The sequence below is a fragment of the Emys orbicularis genome, chromosome 1 (genome assembly GCF_028017835.1).
Source record: "Emys orbicularis isolate rEmyOrb1 chromosome 1, rEmyOrb1.hap1, whole genome shotgun sequence".
NCBI lineage: Eukaryota > Metazoa > Chordata > Testudines > Emydidae > Emys > Emys orbicularis.
This window is the reverse complement of record NC_088683.1, coordinates 255,675,026-255,698,230: the sequence shown is the minus strand read 5'-3', so window position 1 is coordinate 255,698,230 and position 23,205 is coordinate 255,675,026. Positions and strand designations below refer to the sequence as shown.

The 23,205-nt window shown below is 40.3% G+C and overlaps 1 protein-coding gene across 1 annotated transcript in view; it reads left to right on the top strand.

Annotated features, from left to right (window-relative positions):
* Positions 1-1,702: 1,702 nt before the first annotated feature.
* Positions 1,703-23,205, top strand: part of UPF3A (UPF3A regulator of nonsense mediated mRNA decay) — a 41,395-nt gene continuing 19,892 nt past the window's right edge. Inside the window, exons 1-6 of the mRNA XM_065416434.1 lie at positions 1,703-2,034; positions 9,536-9,642; positions 13,861-13,959; positions 14,088-14,198; positions 19,040-19,095; positions 19,190-19,348. Coding sequence (XP_065272506.1) covers positions 1,703-2,034; positions 9,536-9,642; positions 13,861-13,959; positions 14,088-14,198; positions 19,040-19,095; positions 19,190-19,348 — 864 coding nt within the window. The remainder of the gene's footprint in view (positions 2,035-9,535; positions 9,643-13,860; positions 13,960-14,087; positions 14,199-19,039; positions 19,096-19,189; positions 19,349-23,205) is intronic.

Sequence of the window (23,205 nt, the reverse complement as noted above, 5' to 3'; positions counted from 1 at the left end):
GTAGTTTTGTTATTTTCAGTTATTTAGTCTGTCAGTCTAGGCTGCGCATACGCCAACCTGGAGTTGGGCAGATACTGAAAAAAACAAGGATTCAAGGACACTCTATCTGTAATGGATCAGCACTCTTAAGTGCCTCCATGTGTAGAAGTTGGACGCTCTGTCGGCTCCTTTTCAGCCTGTGCTGCCCTTTCCAGTAGATAATGGAAAAATAACAAAGGCAGATTGAAACTTCTTCTCCTAAAAGAGTTTCTCTGTTTTCAATGGATTTGTTTGGCTATCTGCCAGGAAATGTTCCAAGCAGTTTGATGGGCCAAGGCACTTAAGTCTGGGGCACAAGTCTATAGGGAGCCATCATTCCTAGAAAGATTAGACAACTCAAAGCAGGTCAAAGATTTAAAGTTTATTTTTCTCTCCTCACATTCATGCAAATAAATATTTTTAGTGCAGAAAGACCTAATTGTGAAGGCTACCGTCTGATCTTTGTCTGGCTTATTTAACTGCCTGTGTGCCAGGACTCTGGTGAGGGTTTTGCAAACTCTGTCATATGCTGTGTCAATCATTCTCCTCTCCAATATAGAAAATAACAACATATATAACAGACCATGTGGTTTACGTGACCAACACAGCTTTAATTTTGAGTATTGAGCACCAAACCATCAAAATTGTCAAGTAAATGTGAACAGCACTTAAATAGGAAAAAGTTGCATTTTGCTCATGGACGTTGCATATGTTGAAAAAGAGACTAAATAGATTGAGTAAATTATTTAGTGTGAACTATTTTCTCAGCTGTAGGGCTTGCAATACCCTCATGACTTGCTGATACTGCTGTCCCCATTCATGTATCTCTGAAGAGGCAGATCATTCTGTATTGGTGGAAGAAAGATGAGGGCACACTTAAATCACTTTGTAAAATTCATCTGCTTTAAAAATTACTCTTGACAATTAAGTAAAGCAAAAAGTACAAAGAAAATAAAGCTGCGTTTTCAAATGTTATTTGGTTACTACATTTTGAGGTGTTGAAATCTGTGAATACATAATTTTTAGAAAATAGAGAAAATTAACACTGAAGACTCTGACATCTGTTACTTGGGATGGCAGATTTTTTTTTTTTTAATGCTTCCTTGACCCTTTTAGTAAACTAATGGTCTGTAGGGTTGGACTGGGAGGCATTTTTCCCTCTGTGATTTGTATTCAGATTCTGTGCTCAGTCATCAGTCTGATGTCTCCACAGAGACTTAGGCCTTATCTACATGGAAATTGTTTTTGGTATATCTGAGTTTTTCGACATGAGCTGCCTTGTGTCCACACATAAACAATCTTTTTTTCCTTTATTTTGCTTCTTATCCTCCTCTGGTTAATCTGCTTTGGTAACAACATAACACAATTTCTGAATGAGTTATACTGCTATAAAGTTCATGTGGATACATCCCCATTTGAATTAACTGTACTACTTCAGGTAATCATCCCACTGATATCCCACACTCATTGCTTCACATTGGACTGATTTGTCTGGTTACCTGTGCATTCTCCAATGCACTGGGGTCATCTTGATTAGCTATCCCCCCATGGTTTCATTGCTGACACACCCCAAGCCCATCTAAAAGGAGCAAATTCAGTTTCAGCTTTCCAGCAGTCACTGAAATGCAAAGATCTATAAGTGGCTAGCAGATCAAAAACAGGAAAAGGAGCACTGTCAGGACACATGCCAGTGCCACACCAAAGTGCTGCAGCAGAATTACAAAAACACCAAAGACCAAATCCCAGTGCACATGCCTGCTATGAAGAGCTGAATCAGATTTTTGCCATAGAGGCCACCACAAAACCCCAGTATACGTTGGACAGTTTGGCCACAATCTGCAGCGAGCCAGGCATGCCTTCAGAAACCCCACAGGAAGCCTTGAACCCCCGGGCAGGAGAAGATTCCTCTAGACAACCAAGATTTCTTCAGCACTCCTTCCAGCCAGCAGGAGACTCAGTCAGAGATGCCTCCCCAGTGCCCAGCCAGAGACAATATGGCAGAGGGGACCTCATCCAGTAAGTATTAAGCAGTTGTCAGTCCCATTAATGCCTGTTTAGGGGGATTTGGAAAACTTTCTTCTGGATACTGACTGTGCCCTGTCATGTCTGGCAGATATTGTCACAGCAGAGGATGGACATGTCTGCCCTTACGCAGCACCCTTTGGCCTCCACTTGCTTGGCTTTTCTCCAGCCCCTGCAGCATGCTCAAAATGGCACATAAAACAGAAAATTCAACAGTTAAAAGTGGATTTTTTAATCCCAAAAATATTTAATCCCATGCCCATAGACCAAAACATGTATCCCCCCTTTTTCCCATGCTGCTTGATGTTTCTTGCTTCTCAACCACCTCTGCCTCCTCTCCCTGCTTTTCATTCTTGTGGTGCTGAAAAAGATAGTGGCCCTGCAGCTGTGAAAAAAAAAATGAAAAAGACAAATGCATTGCATCTTAGTTTTATTGTAGCAAAACAAAAAGCAAGAAATACACCAGTAGAAAACGCATGTAAGCCACAGTTTTGTCATTGCCCTGAGCTTTTTTAGATTTTAAGATTTTCATACATGTAAAATTAAACATGTTAAATTGGCCATTTGAGATTACAGAGGCTGTTTTAAGTCTTTTATGTTGCATAGACTCTGTAAAGTATTTGTGATTTGCAGGTGTTACAAAAGGATCTTTTCATCAAGCACTCATTTATTGCAGTATATTACATTGCTAAAACCATTGTTAACAGGACATGCCTCACAGCTGCAAAATTCTATATTTTTTTAAAGCACACTTTGCTCTCATCCATTGGTATGATAAATGAGAATTGTAGACAAAGATAGCAATCTAGTTTGGCAAGCATTTGACAAGGCGCTGCTTGCTTCTTAGGGCCACCCATCTAGGTAGTGTTTCCCTTCCATTAAGCAACAGTTTGAGGGGGCACCATCCAGGCATGTAGCATGTTGCATATTTTCTCAGTTGTCCCTTTACCTTTCTGCACAGGACCCATCTCTGCCTCTTAAGAAAACACCTCAGGATAATATTCCCCATTTAAGGATAGCCCCCAGGGGTGTACATGCAATTACTAGCCTATTCCTTGGGGAACCCTACTCTCAATTCTTCTCACCCCCTAAAAATTGTATAAGGGGTCATTTAAAGGGTATCTTACCCCTTATACATGGTATCTCTGTGGAAATGGCTTCATTTGAGGAATGAACCCACAATTGCTAAGTACTCTCATAGCCATACTTATTTATTGTAATAAACCAACTATAGCTAGGGGAGAATCCCACTTTGATAGTGGAACTTTGCACACATGTTTTTGCATTTTTGTGTGCTGTGAGTGGTGATTTTGGTCCATAATATTTAAAAGTTTTTATTACTGTAAATCTTGTGGCTACACTGGATCCCTTCAAAACATGCAAGATAATTTTTGATGTCTGTACTTTCCAGAATACAAAATTCTATCCACTCTGGTAGTCATATATTTAACCTCTGCTAACAGCAATAATAAATGCTTAATGTAAAATAAAATTCACTGTTTTAAATGTTTGACTCAATTGTGAAGTGTGTTCAATCTAACAAATATAAGTGTAAAAGGACAGAAAAATATTGCTGTTTCATGTGTCGGGGGGAAATAGATTGTGGTGCCAAAGCAGGTGGAAAACATCTGCTACTGAAATATTAGGAGTTTAGAAATGTTTCTGAGAGAATAAATATTTCTGATTTTCTATTCTCTTTTACAGTGGTTACTGTTCCGTGTCAAGATGCCTGATATTTTATAGGTAATAAGTGCCTGATCCTATAAAGTGCTGAGCACCTTCAACTCCCATGTAAAGTAAGTGGAAATTGAGGATGCTCTGCAACTTTACAGGATCAGGACCTAAAAATGGCAAAAAATGTTTTTCTTTTCTGCAAACAGTGGAGTACTAGTCCTAAATTCATACACAAAACCTGCATTAATAGGAGTTGTAACCATCATCTGCTTCCAGAGATGTTTGGCAGTTGGTCCAAATGCATGCAAATCAGAGGCACAGCAGTTTCCTTAAGGGACAGAGAAAGATCTATAGTTCTCCCTTCAGTTACACTCCTAGTTTTTTTTTTTTTTTGACAATATGAAATTGCAAGAATTTAAGGGATAAGGAAATAAGCATGAAATTGCTCTAATTTTTTCCACATCTGGTGTATTCAAAGAAGCCTGTTTCTGCTTCATCTGTCCTAGTGTATTTCTTTAATAGTTGAAATTGTTTATAAAAATATATTAAACATGTTTTTCAGTTTTGCCAGGCAGTAATTTTTCTTGGATGCACAATTAATTTTTGGCATGTCGCGAAAGAACTTCATTTATTTAATTAAGAATTTTATTAACAGATTCATTTTTCTTAGATTAACATTGTCTTTAATTCCAGCATTTCTGCTTTGGCAGCAAAGAGCAACAAGCAAAAATACTTGATATGAGCAGTTTAACTATGCAATCAAGTTAATCTCTAATAAATACTAAAATAATTTAGGCCTCAGTTCAGTCGAGCACCTAAGCGTGTGCTTAACATGAAACACATGAGTACTCCTACTGAGATGACCAAGCACAGAGGAGAGAGCCCTCTGCTTCCTGGGAGGTGACAGTTATCCAGAAGTCTTGCTGGTTGCTCCAGCCATTGCTGCCTGTGTGATCTCAACTTAAATGTTCCTCTAATGTCAAATCACAAATCCTTTCTACTTATAAAGTAAACAAACCCAAGTTAATTTAACGATATTTTTTCTTACTCTATTCTATATGCATATTGAAATATATCTAAAAAAGCATTGACGGTTTCTCATTGAAATCAATGGGAGAGAAACTCATTCTATCATAGTAAAGCCTTTTCACATGGTCATGGCTACCTCCGTATAGTACACGCAGTACCATCCACTTGCATAGAAATGTTGAAACTTTCATCAATATCATTCAATTCATATTTGTTTTTATAGATAAAATACATTTTACAGATATAAATCTATATGTCATTAACACTGTTTCCATTAGACTCATGTCTTTCATTGAGTTATAAGTATAACATTTTTTAATTTATATATAAATTGAGAAATTTTTCAGTTTAAGATCCCATTGGAATTAGTGCCCTTTAGAAATGCTAGATAATGAACATTTCATATACAGTAAATGAATATCCATCCCAATAGCTCTGTCTAATTCAGAAGGATCAGAAAAATTCTCCTTCGAGTTTGTGTCCTCATGAATCCCACTCTAGCTGTACGTGTGCCTCACGTACATAAGACTGGAATCTTTAAAAAGCAGTGTCTGTTGGACCACACCTGCACTGTGCATGCCTTTGTGCCCCACACCCGAGACATAAAGAGCAGAGTAACTGCACCTGTCCTTCCTTTCCCCCTTACTGTGTGGGGCAGTGAAACAGAACAAGAGGTGTCCCGCTACCATTACTGGAATCTGCTTCAGTCATGAATTAGCTGGTTGATTAGGGTTAGCACTCAACTTTAAATTTTCCGCACTATTATTTTAGTTCCATCATAACAACAAAAAATGTAAAACCCCCTGAATTTAGTTTTTCCCTCTATGCAATACAAAATGGTGGCATCAAAGCGCTCGAGCTTCAAACCGTGTCCCTCCTGTGATAGTCTAATTCCACTCACAGATAGCTACAGTCATTCTCTATTTTGTCTCACCGAGAGCCATATGTCAGACTGGTGCCCAATGTGTTGTTCATTCTCAACAAGAACAAAGTTCAGGGCCATGTTGTCTGAATAATCCATGAGAGGAAATTCAGATCCTGAAGAGCAAGGATCAACTTCCAGGATGAATCCAACTTCTTCTAAGTCTCTGTCAGCCAATGTCTCTGCCAGCTGGTGTGCAGCATCTAAGGTTGGAACTGGCATACATGCTTGGCACCATCAGGCAAGGAACTGGCATCAAATACCACCTCAGTACTGATTACCACCTCAGCACCAAAGACTGATACTGCCTCTTCAACAAGGCAAGAAAGGCCCAAACACCGGGATAAGCATGGTTCTCAGCACTTATCTCTTTCTTTCCATAAGAAGAGGCAGAAACCGTTGGAATATCATACGGGAAGATCTGGATGACCTTGAAGCTTGGAACAACAGAAAAGGGATGAAATTTAATAGTACAAAGTGCAAGGGTCATGCACTTAGGGTCTATAAGAATTTCTGGTACAAGCTGGGGGCTTATCACTTGGAAGTGACAGAGGAGGAGAAAGACCTGGGTTTGTGGGTCAATCACAGGATAACTATGAGCCACCAATGTGATGCAGCTGTGAAAAAGGCAAATGTAGTCCTAGGACGTATCAGGCAAGGCATTTCCAGTAGAGATAGAGAAGTGTTAATTCCATTGTACAGGGTACTGTTAAGACCTCCTTTGGAATACTGTTTACAGTTCTGGTCATTCTTGTTCAAGAAAGATGAATTCAGACTAGAACAGGTGCAGAGAAGAACTACTGGGACGATCAGAGGAATGGAAGGCCTGTCTTATGGGAGGAGACTGAAAGAGCTTGGTTTGTTTAGCCTAGCAAGAAGAAGGCTGAGTGAAGATATGGTTGCTTTATATAAATACATTGGGGAGGAGGGTAAACAGCAGGGAGGATGAAGAGCTATTTAAGCTAAAGGTGTTGGCACAAGAATATTGGGTATAAACTTCAGAGCTCCAGCTGGTTACCTGCAGGGCTCAGAAAAGGATTTTCCCCCAAGTTAATTGTGTCTCATCAATTTGCTTTTATTTATTTATTTATTTAGTTAGTTAGTTATTGTCTCCTTCCTCTGATGCATGCAAGATGGCCACAGCTACCATGGCTGTTGAATCCAATTTCAGTCCTTACCCTCCATTCCCCATCTCTCTTCAGGGACCCTTCTCATGAAAATCAGCTGAAGGAAAAAGTGACTTCTCTGCTTTTGTAGGACCCCAGAGGAGTTTCTGCTGGAGTGGCGGGGAGAAGCTTCTACTCCCAATATATCTTTATCCCCCCTCAAAAAGGGATCCTAACATAGACCTAAGAAGATTGAAGAAATACATGAACTGTTTTAGATTTAGGATGGTAATGCTTGCCTGCATTGTCCCTTCCCTTCGGGTTCAACACTGGTTCCTGGCTCAGCTTACAAGATACGTGCTTCAATATTGCCATCGACCCAGCCCACAGGAAGTATCTGCAATTCACAGTAGGGCCCCATCACGATCAATACAAAGTTCTACCGTTAGGTCTCTCCATATTACCAAGAGTCTTCACAAAATGCCTATTTGCACTGGCAGCACGTCTGAGGAGACAGGGTATTCTTATGTACCCATATGTAGATGACTGGCTGATCCAAGGTAGGGCCCATCAGGAAGTTGCCACAGCTCAGCTCTGAATTATGTCCTTCTTTTATTCAGACAGCTGGGCCTCTTGGTCAGTTATGAAAAATCATCTCTCAACCAACCAGAAACAATAAAGTTTATAGAAGCCTTAATTGACTCCAAATCAGCTAAAGCATATGTTTCAGAAGACAGATTTATTTATCTTCAGATGATAATTACCAGTATCAAATTGACTCCATCAACTACAGTAAGAAACTTCCTCAGACTTTTGGGCCATGTGTCAGCTTGCACAGATGATGATGCTAGCCAGACTTCACCTACATCTATGACAAGGGTGATTAAGGTTGATGTATCACCTTGCAAGACATCAAATGAACATGCGGGTTGTTGTTCCTATACACATTTTATCGGCACTGAACTGGTGACCCCAAGAATGTTCAGAGCGGGGTGCCCTTCTCTGCCCCTCCTACACAGACATTGATCACAGATGCATCAGGTACAGGTTGAGGCACACACCTGGATCACCTCCAGATACAAGGGACTTGGTTTCAAAAGGACATGACTCTTCACATAAATGTTCTAAAATTATGAACAATCAGAATAACTTGCATGGCATTCCTGCCTGTTCTACATAATTCCACAGTACAGTTCCTCGCAGTCAACACATCTGCAATGCACTATATAAAGAAGCAAGAAGGTGCCTTTTAATCACCTCTATGTCAGGAGGCAATCAAGTTATAGACATGGTGTCAACAACATGGTATTACCCCAGTTGCTTTTTATCTGCCAGGAGTCAGAAATAACCTAGTAGACTTCCTAAGCAGACAGTTTATCACTACCCACAAGTGATGTCTGAAGAGCTCCGTCATCAAGCCAATATTTCTCTGGTGGGGAAATCTCATTATAGAATTGTTTGGCACCAAAGATAATACAAAATGCCCAGCCTTTTCTTCTGAGGAGGCATGGACCTGGGATCACTGCAAAACAGCTTCCTCATACCGTGGGGTCAAGGCCTCATGTATGTACACATTTCCACTGATTTGCTTGAGTACAGTCAGGCAAGGTGCAGTTGCACTGATCCTGATAGCTCCATATTGGCGAAGACAAGTCTGTCTAATTGTAATGGTCAGGGTGTAGGCTGCTGGGCCAATAGTGTCCGTTGGGCTGGGGTTGAAGGCAGGAGACAAGACTAGTTACCAAGCCAAGTCAGGAGACGGAATACTAGGGTCAAACTTGGGGCGGTACTTCCTGTGGTGCCTAAACTTCCAGTAATTGTTAGTTTCTGCTTTACTCTCCACTGATTATATGGATATTACAGCCTGCCCTTCATCCCCACTTTTTCATAGTCCTCCTTATTTGGGATTCTGAATTGGCGGCAGAACTGTGGGATGGTTGCAGCAGCTCTGCTCATTATGCCCATGGCAGGGGGCTGGGGAGGCATGAGCACATGTAGGGCACAGGCACAGCCCCAGCACACACTGCTTTTTAAAAGATTTTGCTGTCACATGGATGGGGACCATGTGGGATCCCCAGAGATGATAACATCTCAAAGAACACAGTTATTATCAGGTCAGTAACTCTTCATTCTTCCAGTTGAAATGTTTGGGTGTTGGCAATAACTGTAAATTACCTGCTGGATTTGTATGCAAGTCTGTTAAAAATATATCATTTTGTGTTTATTTTTATATGTCCCAGGATATATTCTTGCTGTTTATCAAAAGGTTTAATTTTTTTTTAAAGATGGATATCTGTAAAGACTCAAAGTGACAGTTTGGCAACTGCCAGTCAATCTAATCTCCCCCTCCCCAATATCAGCAGCAAAAGACTTCCTGAGCATGCTCAAGAAGTACCCAGTGGCATTGCCAATATCCGTAGCTTTTATGTCACCATCATAGAAAAGTTGGCCTAATGGCTGTAAGGGGGCACAGAATGGAAACACACACTCCAAGATTTGAAAAAAGCGACATTTGTCTCCTAATTCAGAATTCAAACTCCACAGTTGCCCGGATGAGGAATATCCTGGAAATCAATTCCGTTTTGCTTGGATCCTGTGATTTTGTAAGTGTGTGTGTAAAAGTTGCGTTCTGTGATATGCAAGTTTAATGCAATCATTTCACAAGGCAGATGAGAATTATGACAGGGTTTTTCTAATTTTGCTTCTTTCTTCATTCCTGAACATGACAATAAATAACAGAAAATAAAATTGTTTCTTGTTCCAGTCTTTATCCTCATCTCTACTCAAGAGCATACATTAATTTTAGAAATCCTGATGACATCCTTCTTTTTAGAGATCGCTTTGATGGCTATGTCTTCATTGATAATAAAGGTTGGACTATTTATATTTTTAAAAAATCTCAGTGCAACCTGTTTATTACATATTTGATTTTTTTCTGGAATTAACATATATAAACCTGTAGCCTTTGTAGCACTTCAGGACAGTAAGTATTTTGGAAATCTTTACTCAGTATAAGTAGTTAATTACATACTAAAACAAATAGTTAAAAGAGCATCAAGATTGCAAAGTCAAGCACTCAAAAGTTAAGAAATGCCAGATTTAAATTTGCCTGTCAGTCTTAATTTGGCCCCTTTGTGAATATGATATTGTCTTTATTTACATGGTCACATACTGTTTTTTCCATAGGACTCCTGCCCCATTTGGTGCTTAAGATAGTGGTGCTCTCTGAGTGAGTAGCTTAGGGGTCAGCAATGTTTGGCATGCGGCTCGCCAGGGTAAGCACCCTGGCGGGCCAGGCCAGTTTATTTACCTGCTGACGCGGCAGGTTTGGCCGATCGCGGCCCCCACTCACCGCGGTTCGCCGTCCCGAGCCAATAGGGGTGGCGAGAAGCGGCGCGGGCGAGGGATGTGCTGACCGCGGCTTCCCGCCGCTCCCATTGGCCCGGGACGGCGAACCGCGGCCAGTGGGGGCCGCGATCGGCCAAACCTGCCGCGTCAGCAGATAAATAAACTGGCTCAGCCCGCTAGGGTGCTTACCCTGGTGAGCTGCGTGCCAAACGTTGCCGACCCCTGGAGTAGCTACTCAGTTTTTTTTTTTTATCCTCATCATTCAGCGTGTGGTCACATGCCTTATTTATCACACCATCCAAACCCTATTAGTTTCCTCTTGGGCTTGTCTGTGAAGCTCACCACCATATCCTGAGTGTTTCACAAACATGAATGAATTGATCTTTACGATATGGCTGGGAGATAAGGTAGTATTATTTATCCCATTTTATGCATGGGGAATGGAGGCCAAGTCTCTACTACTTTTGGATGCCCAATTGGAGATGCTTATGGCCTGATTTTTCAGAGTACTTAGATTTTATTGCACTTTGTATGTTCAGAGCACAGTTCCTATTGGCTTCAGTTGCAGTTGTGACTGCTCAGCACTTTTGCAAATCAGACCTCAGGTGTCTCAAGGTGGGTACCAAGAAAATGAAGGGCACACAATTAGTGGATACCTGTGAAAAGCTTGGTTTAGGTGACTTGCCCAGTATCACTTAGGAACTTTGTGGTAGAGGCAGGGATAGAATTTATTTCTACAACTGCCTTAACTATCAAACCATCCTTTCTCTTCCTGCAGTCCCCTGCCTCTTTCAGTACACTCCTTCCAAATTCGGCAACAAATAAGATGGGTCCTACAGACAACAACCTCAGTCACTGCACATCCCTCATTCATTCATTCATTCCATCCTGCACACTGAATGAGGCTGGGGGCCTGTGTATACAATAGTGTGTGATCCTGTTATTGAAGATTGGTATAAGGGGGTCAAATTAAGGTTGTACAGATAACATTGATTCTGGCATTTCCTAACTTTTGCATGCTTGACTGCAACCTTAATGATCTTGTAATTTAAGGTACATCTACGCTGCAGCTGGGAGTGTGCGTCCCAGCTTGAGTACACAGACATGTGCTAGCTGTGCTTGAGCTAGTGCTCTAAAAATAGCAGTGTATCCAGGGGAAGCATGGGTGACAGCTTGGGAAGCTGTCCAAGTACAGTACTCAGGGGGTCCAGGTGGGTTTGTATTCAGGCAGCTAGCCCCAGCTGCCGCCCATGCTACCCCTGGCTACACTACTATTTTTAGTGAACTAGCTCAAGCACAGCTAGTGCGTCTCTCTTCTCGAGCTGGGAAGCACACTCAAAGCTGTAGTGTAGACATACCCTTCGTTTTTTAATGTAGTTTTCTAGGTTTTTAAAAAAACAAACTGAAAAAAACAAAAATCCATTATGTGGAAACCATATTGACCTCCACATGGGTCATCAGCAGGAGTGGGACCTTTAGATCCACAGCACAGACCTCTACCACTTGATCTAACTGAGTAACTGGTAGTAATAGTGGGCTGTTATCCTGTGTATGGATCAGCCAGTAGAGAGGGATGAGACACTTAATTTGCCATTGGTTTTCACGCTATTTGCTAGACAGCAACGGAATGTTGAGATACAGAAATCCTGGGTTCAATTCCAGGGTCTGGAGAGAAGTGTCTTCTAGTGGTTAAAGACCCTTCATATACCTTTGCCCTCAGACTGTCCCTGTTTCCTGGTGCTCCGATCCTACTGCCCCTGTCTCCACTCTCTGCTCTTATTCCCCTCTTGAGTTCCTGTCCCTTTTTCCCTGTGCTTCTATTTACTCTCCTTCCTCTTTCCTATCTGCCCTGCCTCCCCTAGTTCCTGCCCCATCCCTCCCTCTGCTCCTAATTTCCTTCTCTTTTTCCACCTTCTCTATGGCTCTTGTCCCTGTCCTCACCTGTGCTTCTCTCTCCCCAACTGATAGCCCTCCATTCTCCAATTCCTGTCCCTGTCCCACCTCTCCAGCTATTGCCACTGTCTCCCCTGCTCCCATTGTCCCCCATACACCCTCTGCTCCTATCTGCTCCTCCCCAGCTCCTGCCCTTGCCCCATCCTGGTTCCTCTTCCCTACCCACCCTGCTGCATTAGAGTGAAGTTGTTTCCTCCTCATCCTTGCTGTCTGCATGCCATCAGGCGGAGCACTGAGAACACTGGAGAGACCATCTCTCTGCTCTCAGTTCTGGTGCTGGGTGACACAGTGGCCCTGGGAGAACAATTGCAGGGAAAGTCCTGCTCACCCCCTGCAGCCATGGGATAGAGCATGCTCACTTACTTGGTGCGGTGGCACACGTGCAGTCAGGTTGGCACATAGGAGCTGTCAGGGATAGAGCATGCTCAGTGGAGACAAAATCTTTGGAGAATTTAGCTGCCAAACTCTGACAATTCTCTATTGAGCACGTACCAATTGAGATATTGTAGAGACTATTTTGCCAAATTTGGGGGAATTTTCACAAGGATGGCAAAAAGCACATTCCTAGCACAAAGTTAAACCCCTGCCAAATTTCAAGTCCCTTCTCCAAAGTTGTTAGGGCTTCTCAACAAAACAGTTGTAAGAATATTTTAAACATGACAAAAATTGTATTTTTCCTCAAGCCGGGTTTTCCAAAACTTTTTGGCAAGCCTCCATCTAGTTTCCAGTGAAGTTGGGCAACTTTTGAGTGAATGTGTACAACTTTGGGGTGAACTTGTGCTGATTTATGGTTTTGAGTGAAAAACAGGCAAAACTCAAAAGTTTCACATGGTTTTGACTCCAAAGAAATTCCATCTGTTTCATCTCAATTTTTCTTTAAGGTTTTTGGGTTTATTCTAACCCCAGAGTTAGAGCAGAATTTATGGACTGAGAACCTATACAAGTGAAAACAAGAAGGAGGCTTGCACAAACCCATGTAAATGAAAATGACTGAGTTTCACACAGCTTTACATGTTTCTAGATTTAAATGGAGGTGTCACCCCCTTTGTCATCCCCTCCTAGCAACAAAACTTTATAGAAATATCTCAATTGTTTTATGCAGTGTTGTAGCCATATTGGTCCCAGGATATTAAACAAACAAGGGGGGTGAGGTAATATCTTTTATTGGACCAATTTCTGTTACTGAAAGAGATGATCTCTGGAGCTACACAGAGCCCTTTTTCAGGTCTAGCCAACTTCTTCACCAACAGAAGTTTGTCCAATCAAAGATATTACCTCACCCACCTTGTCTCTCAATTGTTTTATATTTATTTCCAGAATAACAAAAGTGATTAGTGTGCTATATCTGTTGGGCTGAGCTCTCATATGTCAGTTTGTTAACTCAGTGAAAATCTCTATAGATTTATAGTCAAGCTCCAAATGATAAAAGAATGGGTTGATAGTGCAACTACTGATCTATTTTAATTATGACAGTCCTAGTAGGGATATCAAAATAAATTAAGGGCCAATTTCTGTTCTGATACTTGTGACAACAGTATCTGAAATCAAAGTGTGTAATTCAAATGCATATTTATTTATTTTACTCTGTAGATATTTCATGGTACTACATGTTATTTATCTCTATCACTGGAGTCATTTAATTAGCAATTTAGCATGGGTTTTTCAAAAGTGCTTATCACTGACTTCAATGGAAACAGTTAGGCCGGTGCTGTAGGCTGTTGAAAATCTCACTGTTAAATTACAAATATTTCCCTATCTAAAAATTGAGCATGTGGTCTCTCTCTTAAGGTTTGGAATATCCTGCTGTGGTAGAGTTTGCTCCATTCCAAAAGATTTCAAAAAAGAAGCTTAAGAAAAAAGATGCAAAAGCTGGGAGCATTGAGGATGGTAAACACATTTTCTTGATCTCACGGTGGAAAAGCTACTCTGTTTATTGTTAATAAGATACTAATTTCTGTCTGGTGTTGCAGAGTATAAATAGTTAATTAACATTTTTTCAAAAAATGTTTTCACAGATCCAGAATATAGAAAATTTTTAGAAAGTTACTGTGCCGACGAAGAGAAAATCTGTGCTAATCCTGAGACTCTGTTGGGAGAGATTGAGGCAAAAACAAGGGAACTTATTGGTCTGTTTTGTTGATCTTTTTCCTCATTATTGATAATTTTAAAAATATGCTTTTTCATATTTTTGGGATACTACCAGCAGGATCTCCCCCATTCAGTCTGGCAGTGATTGAGAGTGTATTTATGTTCTCATTCTCCACTGGAGTAATGCCTACAGCCACCTCATGTGGCGCACTTGTGCTGCTTCTTCATGCATGGAACTCACACGTTCTGTATATACAGTGGCTTCAGAAACTGGTCCTTAGTATTTATAAAGGAATAGTCTATGAGTTTATTGTTGAAAGATGGTAGAAGAGCAAAAAATGATAACCCAAAATGAAAGAATGGGTAAGAGCCTCAATACTCTACTCAAGCTTGCTCATGATCCTGGGTGCCTGCCTGGTGAAAGGTGAAATACCCTGTCAGGATCATCTGGGGGCAGCCTGAAAAAAAAAATTAAACCTTGAACTAAACCTTGTTTATATAGACTTTCACATTCTACAGCAGGATCTGTACCCATCAGATCAAGATTGAGCTCTTCAGGATTAAAGTATATTGGGTTTCATTGTTCAGCTTTCAACCATGTGAACATTATTAATAATACATATATTTATATAGTTCATGGGGTATGACAAAGCAAAAAAACAAATTGTATTTATGCCCTTTCCTGCTCCATTTTACTGTATAAAAACAGTCTAATTTTTTCCCATTGGCAAGTCAGCTTTTTTTTTAAAAAAAACCAACAGCTGTTGGACTGACCCTAGAGATTAGCCTTTTGATTAGTACTTTTCACTGCTATGCTGAAAACCTAGATTTAATTCTCACCCTTAGTTTCTGGTCCTAGGAAGGGGTAGTTGTTAAGTAATGTGAGGTATTCTTAATCCTTAGCACAGGAGCAGGCAAACTTTTTGGCCCAAGGGCCACATCTGGGTATGGAAATTGTTTGGTAGGCCATGAATGCTCACAAAATTGGGGGTTGGGGTGTGGGAGGGGGTGAGGGCTCTGACTGGGGGTGTGGGTTGTGGTGTGGGGTTGGGGATGAGGGGTTGGGGGTGCAGGAGGGTACTCCAGGCTGGGACCAAGGGGGATCAGGGCTGGGGCAGGGGATTGGGGCACGGGACAGGGTCAGGGGTGCAGGCTCCTGCGGCGCTTACCTCAAGCAGCTTCCGGAAGCAGCGGCATGTCCCCCCTCTGGCTCCTACACGGCGGTGCGGCCAGGCGGCTCTGCATGCTGCCCTGTCCACAAGCGTTGCCCCTGCAGCTCCCATCGACCATGGTTCCTCGCCAATGGGAGCTTCTGGGGCAGTGCTTGGGGCAGGGGCAGCGTGTGGAGCTGGAGGGGGGACATGCCACTGCTTCCGGGAGCCACGTGGAGCCACGGCATGCCCAGAGCAGGGTAAGCCCCCAACCCCTCTCCCCAGCTGGAGCGGGACAAGCCCTGGACTCCGCTCCCTAGGCCGTAGTTTTCCCACCTCTGCCTTAGCACTACAGGACATGAAAAACCAAGAGTGGGGATCAAATCTGGATCTCCTACATGGCACTAACCATTTAGCTAGTTGCTAGAGTCAGGCCAGCTGTTGTTTTTTTTGGGGGGGGGGGGTAAGGGGGAGGGTTGTTTTTTTGATAGGTGAACTGCCAAAGGAAAAATGAAGCTGTTTTTACAAAGTATAGAGGAGCAGGAAAGGGCATCAGCACAAAATTTAAGTAAAAGTGTTGCAGGCTTTGGCCTCTAGTGATTAAGGAGTATTGTTGACAGACTCAAAGAGAACCAGTCCTCTTTAGTCCTCAGCTGAAAGGAGAGTGACTGATGACAACCCTTGCCTTGACTGAGGCTCAATAAAAACGGGAAGCTACACCCCCAGGACACTGACACAGACAGAGAGAGGACCTGGGGCAGGAAAGGACCATTTTTATTTAAAACTTGCAATTCTGATTAAAAATAAGTTTTATTTTTTTCACAAACCCTCTAGTAATATTGTTATTTTATACTGCATACTATAACTATTTCAAAATATATTTTAATCTTGACAATACTAACATTTTTCAGATGGCCAGCCAAATAAAGGCTTTGCAGGATGACCTGATATATGTGTCAACATCTCCAAGGGACTGCATACAGAACATATACTTGTCCACTAGCTGTTATGATTGATTAAGAGAAATTTAGTGGTACACCGTTCCCTGATTTGGATATATAAAACTAACCAATCTATTTTGATCACTACTATTTCTTAAATTGCCCATACTTCCCCCTCCACCTCATGTATCCCCCCCTGGCACTCTCACACTGCAGCATTGGCATTGATACTTGCTTGTGTAGTAGGTGTGTGAGTTAACAATTGGCAAAGGGATATTTGGAGCTCAGCAAAGGGTAAGGATAAATTAGAGGTGAGGTGGGAAGAATATTACTAAGGACACTAAATAAATCTGTCATCAACAAAGCTTGAAAGCGTGTGACTGTTATAGATGTGGAAGCTCCTCAAGAATATGTATCCTTACTTGGCCAGAAGCTTTCCCTGGATATTTCACAGCAATGTGAAAATGAACTTCCGAGTATCTTAATAAAGACTTTCTAACTTCAGATTATTCCAGCTATTAATGAAAAAGGGATAGCCTTAGAGTTGCAAGTGGAGTGTTGACAGTATCTCAGCTGAGGGAGGTTCTACAGAATGGCTTTTTAATGTTTTGTTTCTATGAAATCAATTCACAGTAGATCAAAAAAAATTGTCCTATGTTTATTTTACTCTTTTTTTTTCAAATACTGTATTATTGTTTGAAATTGCAACCATGTTTTATCAGTGTCAAAACCAAGAAAAAACTTAATCAGTGAGTACCATAGCTCTAGTTGAATTGTACAAGGGCCCAGCTGTGCCTTCAGAAACAAGGGTGTAACTCTCATTGAAGTCAGTGAAAGATATGCCCATGTATCAGAGAGCAGAACTGGGCCTCAAATTCTCAAAGGGCTCTTGTGTGCCTCCAGGTCATGTTAGATCAAAGGAGCATGTTTGATGTCTCAGCTCAGATATTGTAGCTCATCAGTTTCAGTGTGACAGAGTAATGTAATACAGAATTCAAAAGCAGAATTTCTTGAACAAAATTTAGGTAGGTTCATCCTTCTGTCCATCTTTTTAGGGAAGAAAGAAAAAATTAAAAGCTGTTGCTTGCATAGAGATCCCTTTTTTCTCTTAATTTTTCAGCTGATTTCTTTTGAAGGCAGGGGTGGCCAATCCGTGACTCCGGAGCCACATGTGGCTCTTCAGAAGCGAATATGCGGCTCTTTGCATTGGCACCAACTCTGGGGCTGGAGCTACAGGCGCCAACTTTCCAGTGTGTCGGGGGGTGCTCACTGCTCAAACCCTGGCTCTGCCACAGGCCCTGCCCCCCACTCCACCTCTTCCCGCCCCCTCCTCTGAGCCTGCCATGCCCTCACTCCTTCCCCTCCCCAAGAGCCTCCTGTATGCCACGAAACAGCTGATTGGGAGGTGTGGGGAGAGAGGGGGAGGCGCTGATTGGCAGGGCTGCCGGTGGGTGGGAGGCACTGGGAGCTGGTGGGGGGCTGCTGACATATTACTGTGGCTCTTTGGCAATGTACATTGGTAAATTCTGGCTCCTTCTCAGGCTCAAGTTGGCCACCCCTGTTTTAAGTGTTCATTCATGTTTTTAAAAAGGCCTCTAAATTGCACTCATGATTTTGTAAATAAATAATTTAATAACAGTTACACCATAATAATTTAGTAATGTCTACATTCAGATATTTTCAGGATATGAATTTAGGTCAGGTTTAGGCCATGTTGTTTTAAATTTTAAAGGTTAGATAAATGAAACCACAGCTTAAATGTCCTTTTCCAACTCTGTTTTATTGTGGCTTCAAAATTATACCATGCACACTAATGGCCATTCCATCCTTCCCTCCTTTCCCTTTTGTGTTTGCTTGTCTTCCTTTGGATTTAGTGAGAGCCCCGTACATGCATCCAGGAGCAGTCTTTAGCCCTAAATATTGTCCAGTATTATAATTCTGTTCCTGCACATCTAAAACTGACAGAGGAGCTCGAACATTTTTATAGCTACTTACACCTATAAGTACACTGTTTCAAGTTTCAACCCACAATTAATTTTATGACTGTGTGAAAATTGGAGGTGACAAGCAAGCTGCAAAGTTTGGATCTGGCTCCAAATTTTTGTAAGTTTGGGAATGTTTCAATGTGGGGTTTTAATTTGGGTTTATCTCTAGTTAAAATGGAAAAAGTGTCAAATCCATATAATAAGAAAGACAGTTTGACGTAGTACATACTGGGACTCAGGAGAGCTGCATTCTTTTCCTGGTTCTGCTATTGCCTGCTCTGTTTCTTTAGACTAGTCGTTTCACCTCTATGTGCATGAGGATGGTGATACTACCTTTGTAAATGCTTTGAGATCTGTGGATGAAAAGTGCTATATATGACCATGGTGATGGTAGTATAAGAATAGCTGGACAGCCAGGTGCTGGTGTACCAGTGTTAAAATTTAGGAATACATTTTTAACATATTTGTTTCCTTTTCGTAAATAATATTTTGGTGAATAGCAGTAAAAATGTCTTTCCTGAAACTTAAAGTATATAATTATAATTCAAACATTAAATAATCACAGAAAATATCTCTGGCTCTCTTACTTCTAGGGTCCTTAATGATGAAGAGCCAGGGATCCTTTCTGAATGGAAAGATGGGTGCACTTTCCAACATATATACACCGCTTGAAATAAAATGTTATATATCACCTTAGCTCCCTTACAGTTAAAGCTTAAAGTAAAGGGCAAGTACTTATAGTAAAGAAACAAGTTCATATTTTAGGAGTTGAACACTACATCACAAATTTTTTGTATTTTAGCTAGAAGAACAACACCTCTTTTGGAATATATTAAAAATAGAAAATTAGAAAAGCAGGTAGGTCCAGACTTTTGACTGAAGCTCAGCTTTTATGTTTCAAGTATGTTTTGCATTTGAAAATTTTTATATAAAATTTTTTGCAATTCTTCAGAGGATACGAGAAGAAAAAAGGGAAGAACGAAGGAGGAGAGAATTAGAAAAGAAACGTCTGCGAGAGGAAGAGAAAAGAAAGCGCAGAGAAGAAGAAAGACGTAAAAGAAAAGAAGCAGAGAAGCAAAAGAAAATTGCTGAAAAAGAAATAAGGATCAAGGTACTTTTAAGGAAAAAATAAAATTATTCTTCATTTGAAACTATACAGAATTTATTTTTCTGTCTCCCCCTAACTTCCAAAGTATAGAATCATAGAATATCAGAGTTGGAAAGGACCTCAAGAGGTCATCTAGTCCAAACCCCTGCTCAAAGCAGGACCAATCCCCAACTAAATCATCCCAGCCAGGGCTTTGTCAAGCCTGACCTTAAAAACCTCTAAGGAAGGAGATTCCACCACCTCCCTAAGTAACCCATTCCAGTGCTTCACCACCCTCCTAGTGAAAAAGTTTTTCCTAATATCCAAACTAAACTTCTCCCACTGCAACTTGAGACCATTCCTCCTTGTTCTGTCATCTGGTACCACTGAGAACAGTCTAGATCCATCTTCTTTGGAACCCCCTTTCAGGTAGTTCAAAGCAGCTATCAAATCCCTCCTCATTCTTCTCTTCTGCAGACTAAGTACTCATATCAATTGGGCAGAATATAGGAAGATCTAACTCAGGTCCCATGATTAGAAGTTTGTCAAGGCAGGGACAATTGGGATTTTAGGATTTTTTAATATCCCTTTTTTTGAACTACTATTTTTCTGATGTTGTTCCTCTGACTTTGCTTTTTGCTCATATTGTAGCCATGTTGTGGAACCCCAGCATAAAGGTTGAAAGACTTCTGGATTACTGTAGGGCTTCTACATTTTTTCTGTAATCCATGAGTTTAGAGTTCTTTACCACCTCTTGGTGACCAGGGGCCAGATTAATCTGTGGTGTAACTCCATTGGCTCAATGGAGTTACACCTTGGATGAGTTTGGCCAGAACCCCCACTAATCTAAAATCTGAGTCTCCCCCTTGACAGCAGAATGATCCGTTTGTGGATCCACTAGCTTTGCCCTCTGAACCACTCTTTAGACTCATGGAAAAGTACCTTATTTCTAGGGCTGTCAAGCAATTAAAAAAATTAACCACGATTAATCTCACTGTTAAACAATAGAATACCATTTATTTAAATAGTTTTGAATGTTTTCTACATTTTCAAATATATTGATTTGAATTACAACACAGAATACAAAGTGTACAGTGCTCACTTTATTTTTATATTATATATTTACATATGGAATATATATTTTTATATATAATACAAATATTTTATATTTATATTTATTACAAGTATTTGCACTGTAAAGAAACAAAATAAATAGTATATTTCAATTCATCTAACACAAGTACTGTAGTACAATCTATCATGAAAATTGAACTTATAAATATAGAATTATGTACAAAAAAACCTGCATTCAAAAATAAAACAATGTAAAATTTTAGAGCCTGCAAGTCCACTCAGTCCTACTTCTTGTTCAGCCAATCGCTCAGACAAACAAGTTTGGTTACAATTTGCAGGAGATAATGCTGCCCGCTTCTTGTTTACAATGTCATCTGAAAGTGAGAACAGGCGTTCGCATAACACTGTTGTAGCCGGCATTGCAAGATACACCTCTACCCCGATATAACGCGACCCGATATAACACGAATTCGGATATAATGTGGTAAAGCAGTGCTCCGGGGGTGCGGGGCTGCACACTGCGGCGGATCAAAGCAAGTTCAATATAACGTGGTTTCACCTATAATGCGGTAAGATTTTTTGGCTCCCGAGGACAGCGTTATATCGGGGTAGAGGTGTATTTAAGTGCCAGATGTGCTAAAGATGACGGGTTCTGCTCGATAACAATCCAAAGCAGTGCGGACCGACACATGTTCATTTTCATTATTTGAGTCAAATGCCACCAGCATTTTCTTTTATGGTCGTTCGTGTTCTGTAGTTTCCACATCAGAGTGTTGCTCTTTAAGACTTCTGAAAGGATGCTTCACACCTCGTCCCTCTCAGATTTTGGAAGGCACTTCAGATTCTTAAACCTTGGGTCGGGTGCTGTAGCTATCTTTAGAAATCTCACATTGATACCTTCTTTGTGTTTTGTGAAATCTGCAGTGAAAGTGTTCTTAAAATAAACAACATGTGCGGGGTCATCATCTGAGACGCTATAACATGAAATATATGGCAGAATGCGGGTAAAATAGAGCAGGGGACATACAATTCTCCCCCAAGGAGTTCAGTCACAAATTTAATTAACGCATTATTTTTTTAACAAGCATCATCAGCATGGAAACATGTCCTCTGGAATGGTGGCCGAAGCATGAAGGGGCATATGAATGTTTAGCATATCTGGCACGTAAATGCCTTGCAATGCCGGGTACAAAAGGGCAATGCAAATGCCTGTTCTCACTTTCTGGTGACACTGTAAATAAAAAGAGGGCAGCATTATCTCCTGTAAATGCAAACGAACTTGTTTGTCTTAGCAACTGGCTGAACCAGAAGTAGGACTGAGTGGACTTGTAGACTCTAAAGTTTTACATTGTTTTGTTTTTGAGTGCAGTTATGTAACAAACAAAAAAACTACATTTGTAAGTTGCATTTTCACAACAAAGAGATTGCACTACAGTACTTGAATGAGGTGAATTGAAAAATACTATTTCTTTTATAATTTTTACAGTGCAAATATTTGTAATAAAAAATAATATACACCTTGATTTCAATTACAACACAGAATACAATATATATGAAAATGTAGAAAACCATCCAAAATATTTAATACATTTCAAACGGTATTCTATTGGTTAACAGTGCGATTAAAACTGTGATTAATCGCAATTAATTTTTTTAATCGTGATTAATTTTTTTGAGTTAATCGCATGATTTAACTGTGATTAATCGACAGCCCTACCTATTTCCTATATAAAATCCATATTGTTATATTTTATTATATTGGGTCTCTTTCTAAAAAATGTATTTTAATCTGAGTTTATTTTCACATAACTCTCAACAGGACACTATGGTCTCATTAACTACATGGTATTCAGCAAAAAGAATGAATGAAATATTGCATCCAATATGACTAACACCACTGAGATTAGATTCCAATTGTAAGCAGAGTAATTAGGGACATATAGTAGACTTTACACGTACTGAAAAGATATATTTAAATTGAATTGTATGAACTTACATATGCTGACTTACAGCTCTCCATAGTAGTACAATATTCTGATGTAACATAAGTATACAAGTAACCTATTAAGATTATACCAATATTTTATATTTTTCTTTAAGATAAAAATAAAAAAAAATTGTTAAGAAACATACATTACAACAATTAGGGCTAAAAAAGGTGTGGTTATCAAATTGCACTGTTCTTTCTAATATATGTCTAAGATTAATAGATAGTGGCTACATCCATATTTTATGCTATTAATCAGTCCAGTCATGCAAAACCTTATTTCTAAGAATTAAAGGTAATGGAAAGAACGATTCACATGACTAAGGTTTGCAGGATTGGCCCCAAAATGTATAGGGTGCTTTGAAGACATAACTTGGTATATAATTAATAATATGTAGTGTACCAGTATTGTAATTATGCATGTTTGTGCAACAAGACAAGAAACACATTCTACATCTTCACATTCCAAGAAAAGGAAAATCACTATCCACTCCAAAATGTGTTATGCAAAAGTCATTAAATATTACTCATATATCTATGACAATAGAGTTTTGAAAGGTAGTTTCACCATCAAAAGACCAGGAAAATATTCTCTATTTTACAAGTAACTTGGGATGTCATAAGAGGAATGTTGCTATGTTGGATATTAGATAGACAAGGTGGGTGAGGTAATATCTTTTATTGGACCAACTTCTGTAGGTGAAAGAGACACGCTTTTGCGTTTACACACAGCTCTTCTTCATGTCTGGGAAACATCCTCAGAGTGTCACCGTTAAATATAAGGTGGAACAGATTGTATAGCATAAGTAATTAACGTGTA